We start from the raw sequence: 15,502 nt of genomic DNA, 5'->3' as shown, positions 1-15,502 counted from the left end.
ACTTGGAGCTGGAGGTTTTTCTTGCCCTCCCTCAACCTCGTCAGTGGTATGGAAACTTGGAACTGGAGGTTGTTTATGCCCGACTCCAAACACGTCATTTGTACATGCACTTGATGCTGAAGGTTTTTCATGCCCGTCCCCAACCAAGTCAGTGGTACAGACACTTATTGCTGGAGGTTTTTCATGCCCGTCCCCAACCAAGTCAGTGGTACAGACACTTATTGCTGGAGGTTTTTCATGCCCGTCCCCAACCAAGTCAGTGGTACAGACACTTATTGCTGGAGGTTTTTCATGCCCGTCGCCAAACACGTCATTGGTACATGCACTTGATGCTGGAGGTTTTTCATATCCGTCCCCAACCAAGTCAGTGGTACAGACATTTGAAACTGGAGGAGATTGATGTCCCTTCCAACCGAGGTCGCCAGTACGAATACTTGAAGCTGTAGAAATGTTTGGATTTGAGAGTCCTAACTCAGGTGTAGTGTATATATCATCTTGAGACAAGGTCTGTTGCTCTAGGTATCCAAATGTTTGTTTTAGTAACATCTCTATAGCTCTTGCATTTCCTGACATATCCCGTTTTAATGTGAGTCTTTTCACACTTGTGAAATCCAGTTTGATAATTTCAGATCGTTTTGTTGCATCATCCTTGATTTTATCTAATTCTCTAAACAGTTCGTCATTGTGATGGTCCAGCATTGTGACAGCTGTTCCGAACTCTTGGTCCATTTTTTGTTGGATCTGACATCGTCTGTTCAGCAGTTCTTGTTTTGTTTTGTTAGCATGGTCTTGTTCCCTTTGCAGTATTGCTGAAAAGGACTTAATTTCTTCTTCCATTTTATAAAACACAGATTTTCAGTCGATTTCCTTTATGCTATAACTAATGTTCACAGTGAGTGTATTGAGTGGTGTCCATTATATTATGATTGCGTTCCATTCATAGTTCACAAAAACACCAGATCTTCACTTATACAACGGCACACATATTTACCTCCACATTTTTCTATCATTCCCGATCTGTACAAGACATCGCCGTATTCTCTGTTGAATATGACAACACTGGTAAGGAAGTTATTTTCTCCTGTGTGGTAAACCGTCCTTAGATGACCGCCATTTTGAATTGTGACTATTTATAAACATTGCACAGGTGCTATAAATAAACCACGGGAAAATCAGGGGTAGTTTTGTCGATAATATTGAATTATAAAACTCAATTATGCACCAATACATCCGTAATGTTGGTCATATAAAGATAGCTTAAAGCAGATATAGAAAATTTTCATGGGTGTATTTTACAACTTACGTGGGGCATACTGCAGTTCGTAATAATTATACGTTTGCGATTTGAAAGGATATTTTTTTATAAACTGACACGTAATCGTCTGTTGTGTGTATATATAACACGCTTTTGTGGAATTGTATGCCTGATTGGCTAGCTATATTTTCTGGAGACGACTGAATGAGATATGCATGCAAGTGTCGTTCAAGTTAAATTGTTTATTAGAATGTCAAACACCTTACAACATATAAAATACATGATAAAATATTTCTCTCAAAGTAAGTTATGTCCAGCCATTTATGACTTATTTAGACATTATCAAACAAAATAAAGTATAAGATATTGCATGCTAAAAGCTAATAAGGTAAGGTTATCCCAAACTATTCAAAATGGTACAGTAAGAAGCCATGTTATGTTAAAAAAAATCTACGAAAAGTAAAATCGGCTTGGCATGCCGTCCCTTTTCAATTTCTAGGGAAAGTGACCCACATCTGAAATTGCACAACAGACCTCTTCTCTCTCTATATATAGATGGGAATCTAACAATGAAGAGAGTCATATTGGCTAGTCATTTTTAATCAAGATTACATTCTCATATGTTATATCTTAATAGATTCCAAGATTTTTACGTATCTAGTGTTATTCGGCCTTCCATGGTTTTTCATAATCTCTATACCGGCCGCACAGTGGGGACAAATCCCTTTTAAGGGAGGTAGCTCTTTGATAATTGGAAATTACATAAATCCTTTTTTTTTCGGATTTTTAAAGTTATTTCTTCATATACAATATAATACAAAAAAATAAAGTGAATTATGCTGCAACTGTTTTATTGGTGATTAGTTTTTACTGAAATACATTTTGATTTTACGGCATGTAAAGTATTCGCTACCTAACATAAAACAAACGGGTATTGTTATTTATTGTTGTTTATTGATAAAATTATATGATTATATTACGTCAAACATTTTGTAAACGTCACTTCCGTATTGTGAACAGGCTTTTCAAATGTGGTAGTTAACACTGGGTATACTTCGGATTATTTAGATAATTATCGCTAGCACACATACATATATTACAAAATTAAAATATAGGTCACCTAATGTAAATTAATGTTTGCGGACAAATGTGTTTTGGGTGTTGAATTCAGAACTCGATTATAGTTTGTGTGTATAGATCATGTTATCGATCAAGATTTCCTACCGGTAGAAAAATGGAGGTTAAAAGCGATTACATGAATTTCCATACTTAGTACATTTTTTCTCTGTCTTGACTTTATACTATGTGCAGTGCTAGTATTTTGTTTTCATATACCCACATTTATCAAAAATATCTAAAGACACTACCAATGTTTTCTTCTTGTTGTTGAATTATGAATACGTGTAGTTGAAAATTTATGTTTTATCGCTTTAGATTTAAAAAAAAAAAAATTCAAATTTCTAAAAAAAACACCAAAAAAACAAAACAAAAAAACCAGCAAAAACAAAACACACGCCACAGGCATAAACATTGTATGTATTTACAATTTAAAACATATGCATAAATTTCATTGAACACTATCAAAATTAAAATAAAAGTGTTATTACACGTATGCGGACCATAATTAGAAATTTGTCTCTATGGTCTCATCTTCGCTAGCCAAGAGTTCTGATTACGTTACACTCCACATTCCATATTCGAATATAGGGGGTTTAAGAATGCCTCACACAGGATAACAGATTAGGAAAGAAAGTTTTTTTGTCATGATTAGAAATGGAGGCATCTGATTGGTCAAAATTTAGACACTGACCTAATTCTATGACATTTTGTGTATGTATTGGGATTAACATAATAAAAAATCATTAACGACAGTGGGTGAAGTTTACCAGCTAATAATTTTCAGTATCATACCCTAATAAACAGCTCTAGATCTATATACTGTAGAGTAAAACACTGACTCAGCAGTGTTAACCACGATACCAAGGATTTCACTGACAAAGCAATTTTACGGGGGTTTTTTTTATCACACTTTCGATTTTCTCATAAATGAATTGAATGTTCCAGAAAACAATTAAAAGGTGAATTTCAATATTAAAATGAATTCAGTTAAAAGCGAGGACAAAATCTACATAAGAAATAGATCCACCCCTGATAGAGACTGAAAAGTGCTTTGAGGATCAGACAAGGTGCTACAGCAAGGTAAAAGTGTTTTGCTTCATTGACGCTACTCGTCATGTAAAGTTTTTATTTAGTTTTTAAGATTTATTTTTTTCTACATTTGCTGTTATTAAGGACAGCGCGAAAATAAATAACAATCGAATATTCAAACTATGGATGTTGAATATGTATATTTACATACAAGTTTATGGTCGAGTGAAAAGTAATACCGGCGGTTTAAGTCCGACAAGGAAAATTGAAAAATAGCAGTCCCGTGAATTTGAACAACTATGCTGTAATATCACGTTCTCAAAAGAAGAGGCGGGTGGTAACAATGGAAACAACCGGTTTATCACCAAGAGACGGATGTCTTATTCCAGGTAAAGCCGTTAAAGAAAAAAACCTTCTATTTTACCAGACCTTGCTCATATAACAATAGTTAAATTTAACATTATACAGGAATGGTTCATATATACATTTCAGTACAAAGTATAAAGTCATTTAAAACTCACCTAGTCAAAATACTAGACCTTAACAATATGATATGCAAACTTTCAACTTGAGATCATTCTGAAAAATCATTATTGCAGTATCCGAACCATAAAACAATAAATATGTTATATATATATATATCATCGATCACATGTTATCGGAATCATTCAAACAAAGTTGTAAGAAACTTAGAAATGGAATAAATTATTTTAATATGACAAACACATATCCCTTGACATTGTCTTTAAAATGATTTGCAACAATACAGTCAGTCCTATCACAAACATCAGGCACTAGGACTCGACAGTGACTAGACTACCAACCTCAACGGTACAGCACAAGGACAGATTAGCTCCCGTCACTAGAATACTATTACTATTATCAAAGGGCGGAAATGACGAAAATTAAACAGAGGCGAAAATTACCAGGTGTACAGTAATTATATTATAAGATTATCAGTAGATTTGAATCGAGCTTTGATTTTGTTTCGTCTCTTTGATGTCAGAGTCAAAGCTTCAGACGGTGGGGTGGGGTGGAGGTTAAGCCAGTATTAGAATTCACCTTTGCACTATGCATTTCTTTATACAAATCTTAATCTTGGGCAGTCTACGCCAGGACAGTTTTGTTCTATCTTAGGGAAGGTGACGACAAATCAACAGCTTGGAAAAGCGCTACAGTTTCTTATAATTTCTTTGTAAAAATGTATAACTGCAATAGGATTTTTTTTTTTTTTTTTTTTTTTTTCTTTTTTTTTTCAGGTTTTTACGTTTTTACGTTTTTGGATTTTTTTTAGGTTTTTAAAAAAAAAAAAATTTGGGGGGGGGGGGGGGGGGGGGGAGGGTGGGGGGAAGACGGGTACCTGTATTATAACGGAGAAATATTGTTCCAAAATCGAGATTTTAAAGATAAGAGAAATTCACGTTTTTAACCTTTTCGAAGTGTATTATCTACCTCTTGTGTAGTGATGGATATGAAAAATTAACAGTAATGACAAAACAACTAAAATGTAGCACATATTTGCTAAAAAATTTCAAATGAGGTATTGCATTGAAAATGTTTTGCACTATCAATATGGTTTGAAATAATTCTTAAATTGACGATAATAGTTTTTGTTGTCTTTTTAAATGTAGGAAATGTCATTTACTAATTGTGTATCTCAATAGCAAAACGGGTTTACATTTAAATTATAAAATATAGCCATTGATTTGATTCATAAGTAACAAAATATTAAGCATCACATTGCCTCATCTTTACATTATTTCCGGATATATTGAGCAAGATGGCATTCCGAAAATGGTTCATAAGCTTTTCAGCCTTTGCCTTTCATATTTTTGAAAATACACTTTTTAAAAAAAATTGGGAAATCATTCTATAAGGACATCAAAACAGTCCCGAATTAGCCCTTGCATAATTAATAAAATTCCATTGTACGAAATTAATATCTCCTACTTCAGAAAATGAATGTCATAGATATATACAAATATATTGAATGCACATATATATTTCAATGCATATATTCTAAACTAGGCAAGTATTGATTTTGATTAACACGGTTTCGTCTTTAAAATAAAATAAAAGCCAACATGTTCAACATTTGAATGCTTTTCAGCAATATCCGTTGTGCATTATTTCTTTGGTTGCCATAGTTCCGACTGATTTTTTGGCTAATCTGTATTATAGATGAACTGATCTTGATATTCATTCAACCAATACCCAGTGTTGTCCACGAACTAGATATTACACATGAATTTGGTATACTAAGCAAATATGCTTATTTTTTTACCCAAGTTAGGGTGAAAAAGACATTTTCCGACACAACATCCACACCAATAGAAATAAAAAAAACACACAACAAAAACAGACTAAAATGTGTTACAATTACGCCCAGGTTAAGCCCAAAATGGTTGGACTTTCATTGTACCTCACTGTTACAACCCAATTCATGATCCGACTCTTCCCTAATGACTGGCCAAACCACAAAAACAAACACACGCCACAGGCATAAACATTGTATGTATTTACAATTTAAAACATAAGCATAAATTTCATTGAACACTATCAAAATTAAAATAAAAGTGTTATTACACGTATGCGGACCATAATTAGAAATTTGTCTCTAAGGTCTCATCTTCGCTAGCCAAGAGTTCTGATTACGTTACACTCCACATTCCATATTCGTATATAGGGGGTTTAGGAATGCCTCACACAGGATAACAGATTAGGAAAGAAAGTTTTGTTGTCATGATTAGAAATGGAGGCATCTGATTGGTCAAAATTTAGACACTGACCTATTTCTATGACATTTTGTGTATGTATTGGGATTAACATAATAAAAAATCATTAACGACAGTGGGTGAAGTTTACCAGCTAATAATTTTCAGTATCATACCCTAATAAACAGCTCTAGATCTATATACTGTAGAGTAAAACACTGACCCAGCAGTGTTAACCACGATACCAAGGATTTCACTGACAAAGCAATTTTACGGGTTTTTTTTTATCACACTTTCGATTGTCTCATAAATGAATTGAATGTTCCAGAAAACAATTAAAAGGTGAATTTCAATATTAAAATGAATTCAGTTAAAAGCGCGAGGACAAAATCTACATAAGAAATAGATCCACCCCTGATAGAGACTGAAAAGTGCTTTGAGGATCAGACAAGGTGATACAGCAAGGTAAAAGTGTTTTGCTTCATTGACGCTACTCGTCATGTAAAGTTTTTATTTAGTTTTTAAAATTTATTTTTTTCTACATTTGCTGTTATTAAGGACAGCGCGAAAATAAATAACAATCGAATATTCAAACTATGGATGTTGAATATGTATATTTACATACAAATTTAAGGTCGAGTGAAAAGTAATACCGGCGGTTTAAGTCCGACAAGGAAAATTGAAAAATAGCAGTCCCGTGAATTTGAACAACTATGCTGTAATATCACGTTCTCAAAAGAAGAGCCGGGTGGTAACAATGGAAACAACCGGTTTATCACCAAGAGACGGATGTCTTATTCCAGGTAAAGCCGTTAAAGAAAAAAACCTTCTATTTTACCAGACCTTGCTCATATAACAATAGTTAAATTTAACATTATACAGGAATGGTTCATATATACATTTCAGTACAAAGTATAAAGTCATTTAAAACTCACCTAGTCAAAATACTAGACCTTAACAATATGATATACAAACTTTCAACTTGAGATCATTCTGAAAAATCATTATTGCAGTATCCGAACCATAAAACAATAAATATGTTATATATATATATATCATCGATCACATGTTATCGGAATCATTCAAACAAAGTTGTAAGAAACTTAGAAATGGAATAAATTATTTTAATATGACAAACACATATCCCTTGACATTGTCTTTAAATTGATTTGCAACAATACAGTCAGTCCTATCACAAACATCAGGCACTAGGACTCGACAGTGACTAGACTACCAACCTCAACGGTACAGCACAAGGACAGATTAGCTCCCGTCACTAGAATACTATTACTATTATCAAAGGGCGAAAATGACGAAAATTAAACGGAGGCAAAAATTACCAGGTGTACAGTAATTTTATTATAAGATTATCAGTAGAATTGAATCGAGCTTTGATTTTGTTTCATATCTTTGATGTCAAAGTCAAAGCTTCAGACGGTGGGGTGGGGTGGAGGTTAAGCCAGTATTAGAATTCACCTTTGCACAATGCATTTCTTTATACAAATCTTAATCTTGGGCAGTCTACGCCAGGACAGTTTTGTTCTATCTTAGGGAAGGTGACGACAAATCAACAGCTTGGAAAAGCGCTACAGTTTCTTATAATTTCTTTGTAAAAATGTATAACTGCAATAGGATTTTTTTTTTTTTTTTTTTTTTTTCTTTTTTTTTTCAGGTTTTTACGTTTTTACGTTTTTGGATTTTTTTTAGGTTTTTAAAAAAAAAAAAATTTGGGGGGGGGGGGGGGGGGGGGAGTGTGGGGGGAAGACGGGTACCTGTATTATAACGGAGAAATATTGTTCCAAAATCGAGATTTTAAAGATAAGAGAAATTCACGTTTTTAACCTTTTCGAAGTGTATTATCTACCTCTTGTGTAGTGATGGATATGAAAAATTAACAGTAATGACAAAACAACTAAAATGTAGCACATATTTGCTAAAAAATTTCAAATGAGGTATTGCATTGAAAAAGTTTTGCACTATCAATATGGTTTGAAATAATTCTTAAATTGACGATAATAGTTTTTGTTGTCTTTTTAAATGTAGGAAATGTCATTTACTAATTGTGTATCTCAATAGCAAAACGGGTTTACATTTAAATTATAAAGTATAGCCATTGATTTGATTCATAAGTAACAAAATATTAAGCATCACATTGCCTCATCTTTACATTATTTCCGGATATATTGAGCAAGATGGCATTCCGAAAATGGTTCATAAGCTTTTCAGCCTTTGCCTTTCATATTTTTGAAAATACACTTTTTAAAAAAAATTGGGAAATCATTCTATAAGGACATCAAAACAGTCCCGAATTAGCCCTTGCATAATTAATAAAATTCCATTGTACGAAATTAATATCTCCTACTTCAGAAAATGAATGTCATAGATATATACAAATATATTGAATGCACATATATATTTCAATGCATATATTCTAAACTAGGCAAGTATTGATTTTGATTAACACGGTTTCGTCTTTAAAATAAAATAAAAGCCAACATGTTCAACATTTGAATGCTTTTCAGCAATATCCGTTGTGCATTATTTCTTTGGTTGCCATAGTTCCGACTGATTTTTTGGCTAATCTGTATTATAGATGAACTGATCTTGATATTCATTCAACCAATACCCAGTGTTGTCCACGAACTAGATATTACACATGAATTTGGTATACTAAGCAAATATGCTTATTTTTTTACCCAAGTTAGGGTGAAAAAGACATTTTCCGACACAACATCCACACCAATAGAAATAAAAAAAAACACACAACAAAAACAGACTAAAATGTGTTACAATTACGCCCAGGTTAAGCCCAAAATGGTTGGACTTTCATTGTACCTCACTAGGTACAGATCAATAGAAAATCTTCAATTGTTTTTTATTCCCATTGTTCTGTCTAAAAAAACATGAACCTTCACCGGTTTGCATGTTTGTTTGTTAATTGCAGTTTGGTAGGTTATGTCATGAATACATATCCTTTGGAATATAGAACTGAATTTATCGAAAATAATTCGTCTTTCCCAGTGAATGACTGGACCCACAACCATAGGTGTTAACGACGACAAGATGACAAAACCAAGTTACCAACTGATCGAGGAAGGCGACGAAGGAGAAGAAGCACGTCTTCGTGGTCTGTGTAGACGAAATAGGAAATGCAGTTTGCATTAAAATCATCCTCATACTGTATCTGGGGTGATACATACAAAATGTATTTATTTCGGGTAATCTGTTTTGGTAATCCAATGTTTCATGTGACGATGAACAAACGCTATTCCTCCGCCATCTTCGGATGATGTTCCTCCGTTGGACAATATCGGTTATTAGTAACTCCATGTTAAAACATATACATCACTACACACACTGACGAGGCATTGTATCATATCTGCAAGCATTCACTGCCAGTCGAGTCGAACGTTTTAGATATCTCGATAGGCAGAAATCTCCGAAACACAGAAACACTAAGTCACATCCTCTGTATAGATACGGAATCTCCAAATACGGAAAGCATGATATGTATATTAACATTTGATTGCAAAATGCTGTGTGATTTGAATTTCATGTTTAAACTAGTCAGCCTTGGTTTTAGTTGACATTAGTTAACCTTAGTTAACCTTAGTTGACCTTAGTTGACCGTTGACCTTAGTTGACCTTAGTCGACATTAGTTGACCTTAGTTGATGTTAGTTGACATATGTCATGTTTTTGGTGTCCAATCATGCTAGTAAGCCTTGGTTTTAGTTGACCTTAGATAACCTTAGTTGACCTTAGTTGACCTTAGTCGACCATATGTCATGTTTTAGGTGTCCAATCATGCTCTTGTGCCATGTGTATTTTCTTGATTTGTAATTCAGTCACCGAAAACACTTCCCGTAAATCATCATCTGTAAGGGAAAGAAACAGACGCCCGTCCACCTTTTCCTTGAGACACATTTCGGCCATGTCATTAAGCCCACACATGACCAGACGATTGGCTAACCCGGCCACGGAGAGAGATCCGAATAAGGTATGTTTTTGAATACCATCACTCACAGATAATGATGAGTAAGCGTTATTCCGTGTTTGTCTTAGTGTTAATCGCTTCTCCAATGTATCATACCGTGTGTAAGTTTTTCTTGCTAATGTACCATCAGGAATTTCGTAATCTCCATCGTCTTCATCTTCGTCCCTTTTATGAACATGCGTTGTTGTTTTCTCTCTTTTCATTGCATTTGTTATTTTTGACTTTATTTTCTGTACTGTGTCTTTCACTTTGATTTTATTGGTGAGGAACTCCATGGTTTTATATTTTAGAGAATGTTCTGTTTTAGAAGATCTAGGTAACTCTATGTCTTCAGGCTCATCGTATATATTGTCTTCTTGTCCATCTGTTATTTCGTACACATCGTCGTCAATATCTTCTTCATTGTCTTCTTTCCAAAATGTCGTAGCTGTTTCATTTTTCTGTAAAAAAGAAATGTTCCAAAACAAATATACAAATACATGTAGCACATTGAGAACAAAATTTCGGTAAATGAAAATGTTATACGATCTAAAGGGTTAATTTTTCCCCAATGACTCTAAGTTTTATTGTATCTACTTTTTTGCATTGCAAGTGTTTGCTATCCCGTTTGAAAGCTGAAAAAATCCTTAAACATAATCTAAAACATAAAAAAGAAAGAAGTAAAAACTGATACATATACAGTGAAACTTCGTTACCTTGAACTCTGAAATCTCAGAGAACCTGCTTTACCCGAAATAAAAACTCAGCTCCAACAGTAAAACGTATTTATAAATAATAGGTACCCCAAATATCACGAAGTGTTTTCCTGGCTGTACTGACTTCGGGATAACGAAGTTCGATTATATATGTATAACTACAAAATAAAAACAGAAGACATTTCCCTGGACTTTGTGACGGACTTGATGGTTTGGGACATCAAAATAATTTGGTTTGGTTTGTTTTTGTTTAACGTCTTATCAACAGCCAGGGTCATTTAAGGACGTGCCAGGATTTGGAGGTGGAGGAAAGCCGGAGTACCTGGAGAAAAACCACAGGCCTACGGTTAGTACCTGGCAACTGCCTCACGTAGGTTTCGAACTCGCAACCCAGAGGTGGAGGGCTTGTGATAAAGTGTCTGTACACCTTAACCACTCGGCTACCGCTGCCCCATCAAAATAATAGCATATGACGAAATATTTTGTTGTATTTATGTCGAATGGTTATGTTGTATTTATATTGGATGGTTATGTTGCCTTAATGTCGAATGGTTATGTTGTCTTTATGTCGAATGGTTATGTTGTCTTTATGTCGAATGGTTATGTTGTCTTTATATCGAATGGTAATATTGTCTTTATATCGAATGGTTATGTTGTCTTTACGACGAATGGTAATGTTGTCTTTATATCGAATGGTTAGATTGTCTTAATATCGAATGATAATGTTGCCTTGATAGTGAATGGTTATGTTGTCGTTATGTCGAATGTTTATGTTGTCTTTTTGACGAATTGTTATGTAGTCTTTATAATGAATGGTTATGTTGTCTTTATGTTGAATGGTTATGTTGTCTTTATGTCGAATGTTTATGTTGTCATTATGACGAATGGTTATGCTGTCTTTATGACGAATTGTTATGTTGTCTTTATGTCGAATGGTTTTGTTGTCTTTATAATGAATGGTTATGTTGCCTTTATGTCGAATGGTTATGTTGCCTTGATAGTGAATGGTTATGTTGTCTTTATATTGAATGGTTAGATTGTCTTTATGTGAAATTGTTAACAGTTGTACGAGTTTATTGGACATTTCAATGCGTGCATTTCATGAATCATCTGGATTATTGTTTTTTTTTTTTTTTGCTCCTTCTGGAGTGTTAATATTTCGATGTACATACCATCTATGTTATTTGCCATTCTTATTGTTTACCTGTGAGATAAGACATGCAGGTATGATAGAGGTAGATTATACTTACAGATGGTTTAACTGGTGACGTGGGTATTTGTAGGCCCATAGTTCCATGTTCTATGTGGAGAAAAGCAATATTTCTGTTGATTCAGCTTATTTGTCTCAACAACGTATTCGAGTATTTATCATGAATTAATCAGGAATGATTGCACTCACAAATCTAAGCATTGCTTTATTTTATTTTATCGTATCTTACGTCAATAATTTTCATATCATTGTCGCTTTGAAAAAAATATTCCTAATACCAACCACGTTTGCTCTGAAATATTCTTTATTTTACAAAATCATCTGAAGGGTTTGTAAACAATGTTGGGTTGGTTTTTTTCGTACCTGGCTCATTCGGCGTAGACAATTTGCGAGGAGGGGGCATCGGCTTTCTCTCTTCATCTAAAACAATGTTTTGCAATTTTGATATTATCAATAATTGATTAAATGTTAGTTCCCTATAAAATGTTACTGGTGTAATAGGCCCCTACAAAAACATCCAAACTACGTTTGTATTATATCGTATAATTAGCGTTTACAAATGGATATAACACTTTTCATGTAGTTCTAGAACTTTCCAATGAATGTCACTCTGACGATGAAAATACTCGGAATTCGTTTATAGCATTATTAACTCCCACACACTCTCTTAGTACCTCACACTCTCACACTCTCACACTACATCACGCTCCCTCACACTCTTAGTACCTCACACTATCACACTCTTAGTACCTCACACTATCACACTCTTAGTACCTCACACTCTCACACTCTTAGCACCTCACATTCTGACACTCCCTCACACTCAGTACCCCACACACTAACACTCACACACTCTCACACTACCTCACACTACCTCACATTCTGACTATCCCTCACACTCAGTACCCAACACACTAACACTCACACACTCCCTCACACTCTCTCAGTACCTCACACTATCACATTACCTCACACTCATACTACCTCACACTACCTCACACTATCACATTACCTCACTCTCTCACACTTCCACACACTCTCACACTACCTGACTCTCTCAGAACCTCACGCTCTCACACTATCTCACACTACCTCACACTCTCAAACTACCTCACACTCACACTACCTCACACTCTCACACTACCTCAAACTCACACTACCTCACACTCTCACACTACCTCACTCTCTCATACTTCCACACACTCTCACACTACCTGACTCTCTCAGAACCTCACGCTCTCACACTATCTCACACTCAGTGCCACACACTTTCAAACTACTTCACACTTACACTACCTCACACTCTCACACTACCTCACACTCTCAAACTACCTCACACTCACACTACCTCACACTCTCAAACTACCTCACACTCACACAACCTCACACTCTCACATTACCTCACACTATCACACTACCTTACTCTCACACTACCTTACACTCTCACTCTCTCACTACATCACACTCTCACACTACCACACACTATCACTACCACACATTCGCACACTGCCACGCATTCTCACTATCCCATCACCTCACACTCTCACTACCTTTCACTCTCAGTACCTCACACTCTCACACTACATCACAATCTCACACTTCCTCACACTCCTACTTCTTCACATTTCCTCACACTACCACACAACATCACACTCGCACACTACCAAACTATCTCACACTACCTCACACTCTCTCAGTACCTCACACTCTCACACTACCTCACACTCTCTCAGTACCTCACACTCTCACACTACCTCACACTACCTCACACTCTCATACTACCTCACACTCTCACTACCACACTACCTCACACTCTCACACTATATCACACTCAGTACCTCACACTCACACTACCTCACACTCTCAGTACCTCACACTATCACACTACCTCACACTCTCACACTATATCACACTGTCTCAGTACCTCACACTCTCACACTACCTCACACTGTCTCAGTACCTCACACTCTCACACTACCTCACACTGTCTCAGTACCTCACACTCTCACACTACCTCACACTCTCTCAGTACCTCACACTCTCACACTATATCACACTGTCTCAGTACCTCACACTCTCACACTATATCACACTGTCTCAGTACCTCACACTCTCACACTATATCACACTGTCTCATTACCTCACACTCTCACACTACCTCACACTTTCACACTACCTCACACTCTCACACTACCTCACACTTTCACACTACCTCACACTCTCACACTATATCACTCTCTCAGTACCTCACACTCTCACACTATATCACACTATATCACACTCTCTCAGTAACTCACACTCTCACACTATCTCACACTCCCTCACACTCTCACACTACCTCACACTCTCACTACCACACTACCTCACACTCTCTCACTACCTAACACTCACACTACCTCACTCTCACACTACCTCACACTCTCACTATCTCATTGCCTCACACTTCCTTACATTCTCACACGCTCTCACTTTGCTACAAACTAAAACCATTGACAACCATGTCACCTCGTTCGAACCAAGACTTCATACCAGACGGGGAGTTTGTCCTCGACTTGGTTTTCCCGGGGTCTCCGATTTCCTCCCACACTAAGACCTCTCGCGCTTCAATCCGGACCAACAAGCATGACTAATATATAATGATATAATTTGTTTCGCAATTGTCATAAAATATATGTTTACATGCAACAATATTAACATATGTGTTTTAACTGAGATAGTTCATCTATTGTTCTCAGTCATTTTAAAATATAAATGTAACTTGCTATCATTTGTCAGTTGTTACGAACAATGAATTTATCTGTGGCGATAACTGACAACCCACACGTAGGTAAAATGGGATTATATTATCAATATATATTTTATCAATGCGCGTCAGTATATCATCACTAATACCCTGTTAAACAGTGCTATGTCAAACATACATGCTACTGTGCCCACGTAGGTATTATACAGATAACCTTCTGCTGTGGTGTTTGTGAGTTTAAGGATTTATACATATCCAATCTTAGCTACTCTGGTATTTTAAACCTCTTTACCTGCACCTTCTCTTTTATTACTAATTTATTTAACACCCTGTTACAGAGAATACCAGTTTCCATTTCAGGTGACTCATTGTTAAAGCTTCCAGGGCATTTGTAATGTCGAAAGACTGATTAAAACCATTGTTTCTTAATGATGTATTGTAAAATATATATTAACAACTGGATATTTTTGATATGACAACCTACATCGATTATCCCTTGGTAAAATTTATATAAAACTACTTGATTAAGATTAAAGCCTTGTTACATTTTTGATATGCAAGTATTGAATGCTATGGCTTAATGATAAATGTTGGGAAACTTCATAAACCTTGCATAACAAAATGTACGCAAAGATTCTGGTTTATGATTTTTTTTCATGTATTTACTCATATTGAATATAGCAATTAACAAAACACAACATTACTCACCTTCGGATTTTATCCTGGTTTTCAAACCCCCCC

General features: G+C 35.4%; 1 protein-coding gene across 1 annotated transcript; it reads right to left on the bottom strand.

Annotated features, from left to right (window-relative positions):
• Positions 1-8,919: 8,919 nt before the first annotated feature.
• Positions 8,920-15,487, bottom strand: LOC117326345. The gene is made up of 4 exons (XM_033883054.1): positions 15,470-15,487; positions 12,382-12,438; positions 12,059-12,108; positions 8,920-10,553 (listed from the first exon to the last, which is right to left on the bottom strand). The coding sequence occupies exons 2-4, from the start codon at positions 12,419-12,421 to the stop codon at positions 9,903-9,905; spliced, it is 741 nt and encodes a 246-aa protein (XP_033738945.1). The 5' UTR covers positions 12,422-12,438; positions 15,470-15,487; the 3' UTR covers positions 8,920-9,902.
• Between the last annotated feature and the right edge of the window lie 15 nt (positions 15,488-15,502).

This window comes from Pecten maximus, chromosome 4 (genome assembly GCF_902652985.1).
Source record: "Pecten maximus chromosome 4, xPecMax1.1, whole genome shotgun sequence".
NCBI lineage: Eukaryota > Metazoa > Mollusca > Bivalvia > Pectinida > Pectinidae > Pecten > Pecten maximus.
This window is presented reverse-complemented; position numbering and strand designations above follow the sequence as displayed.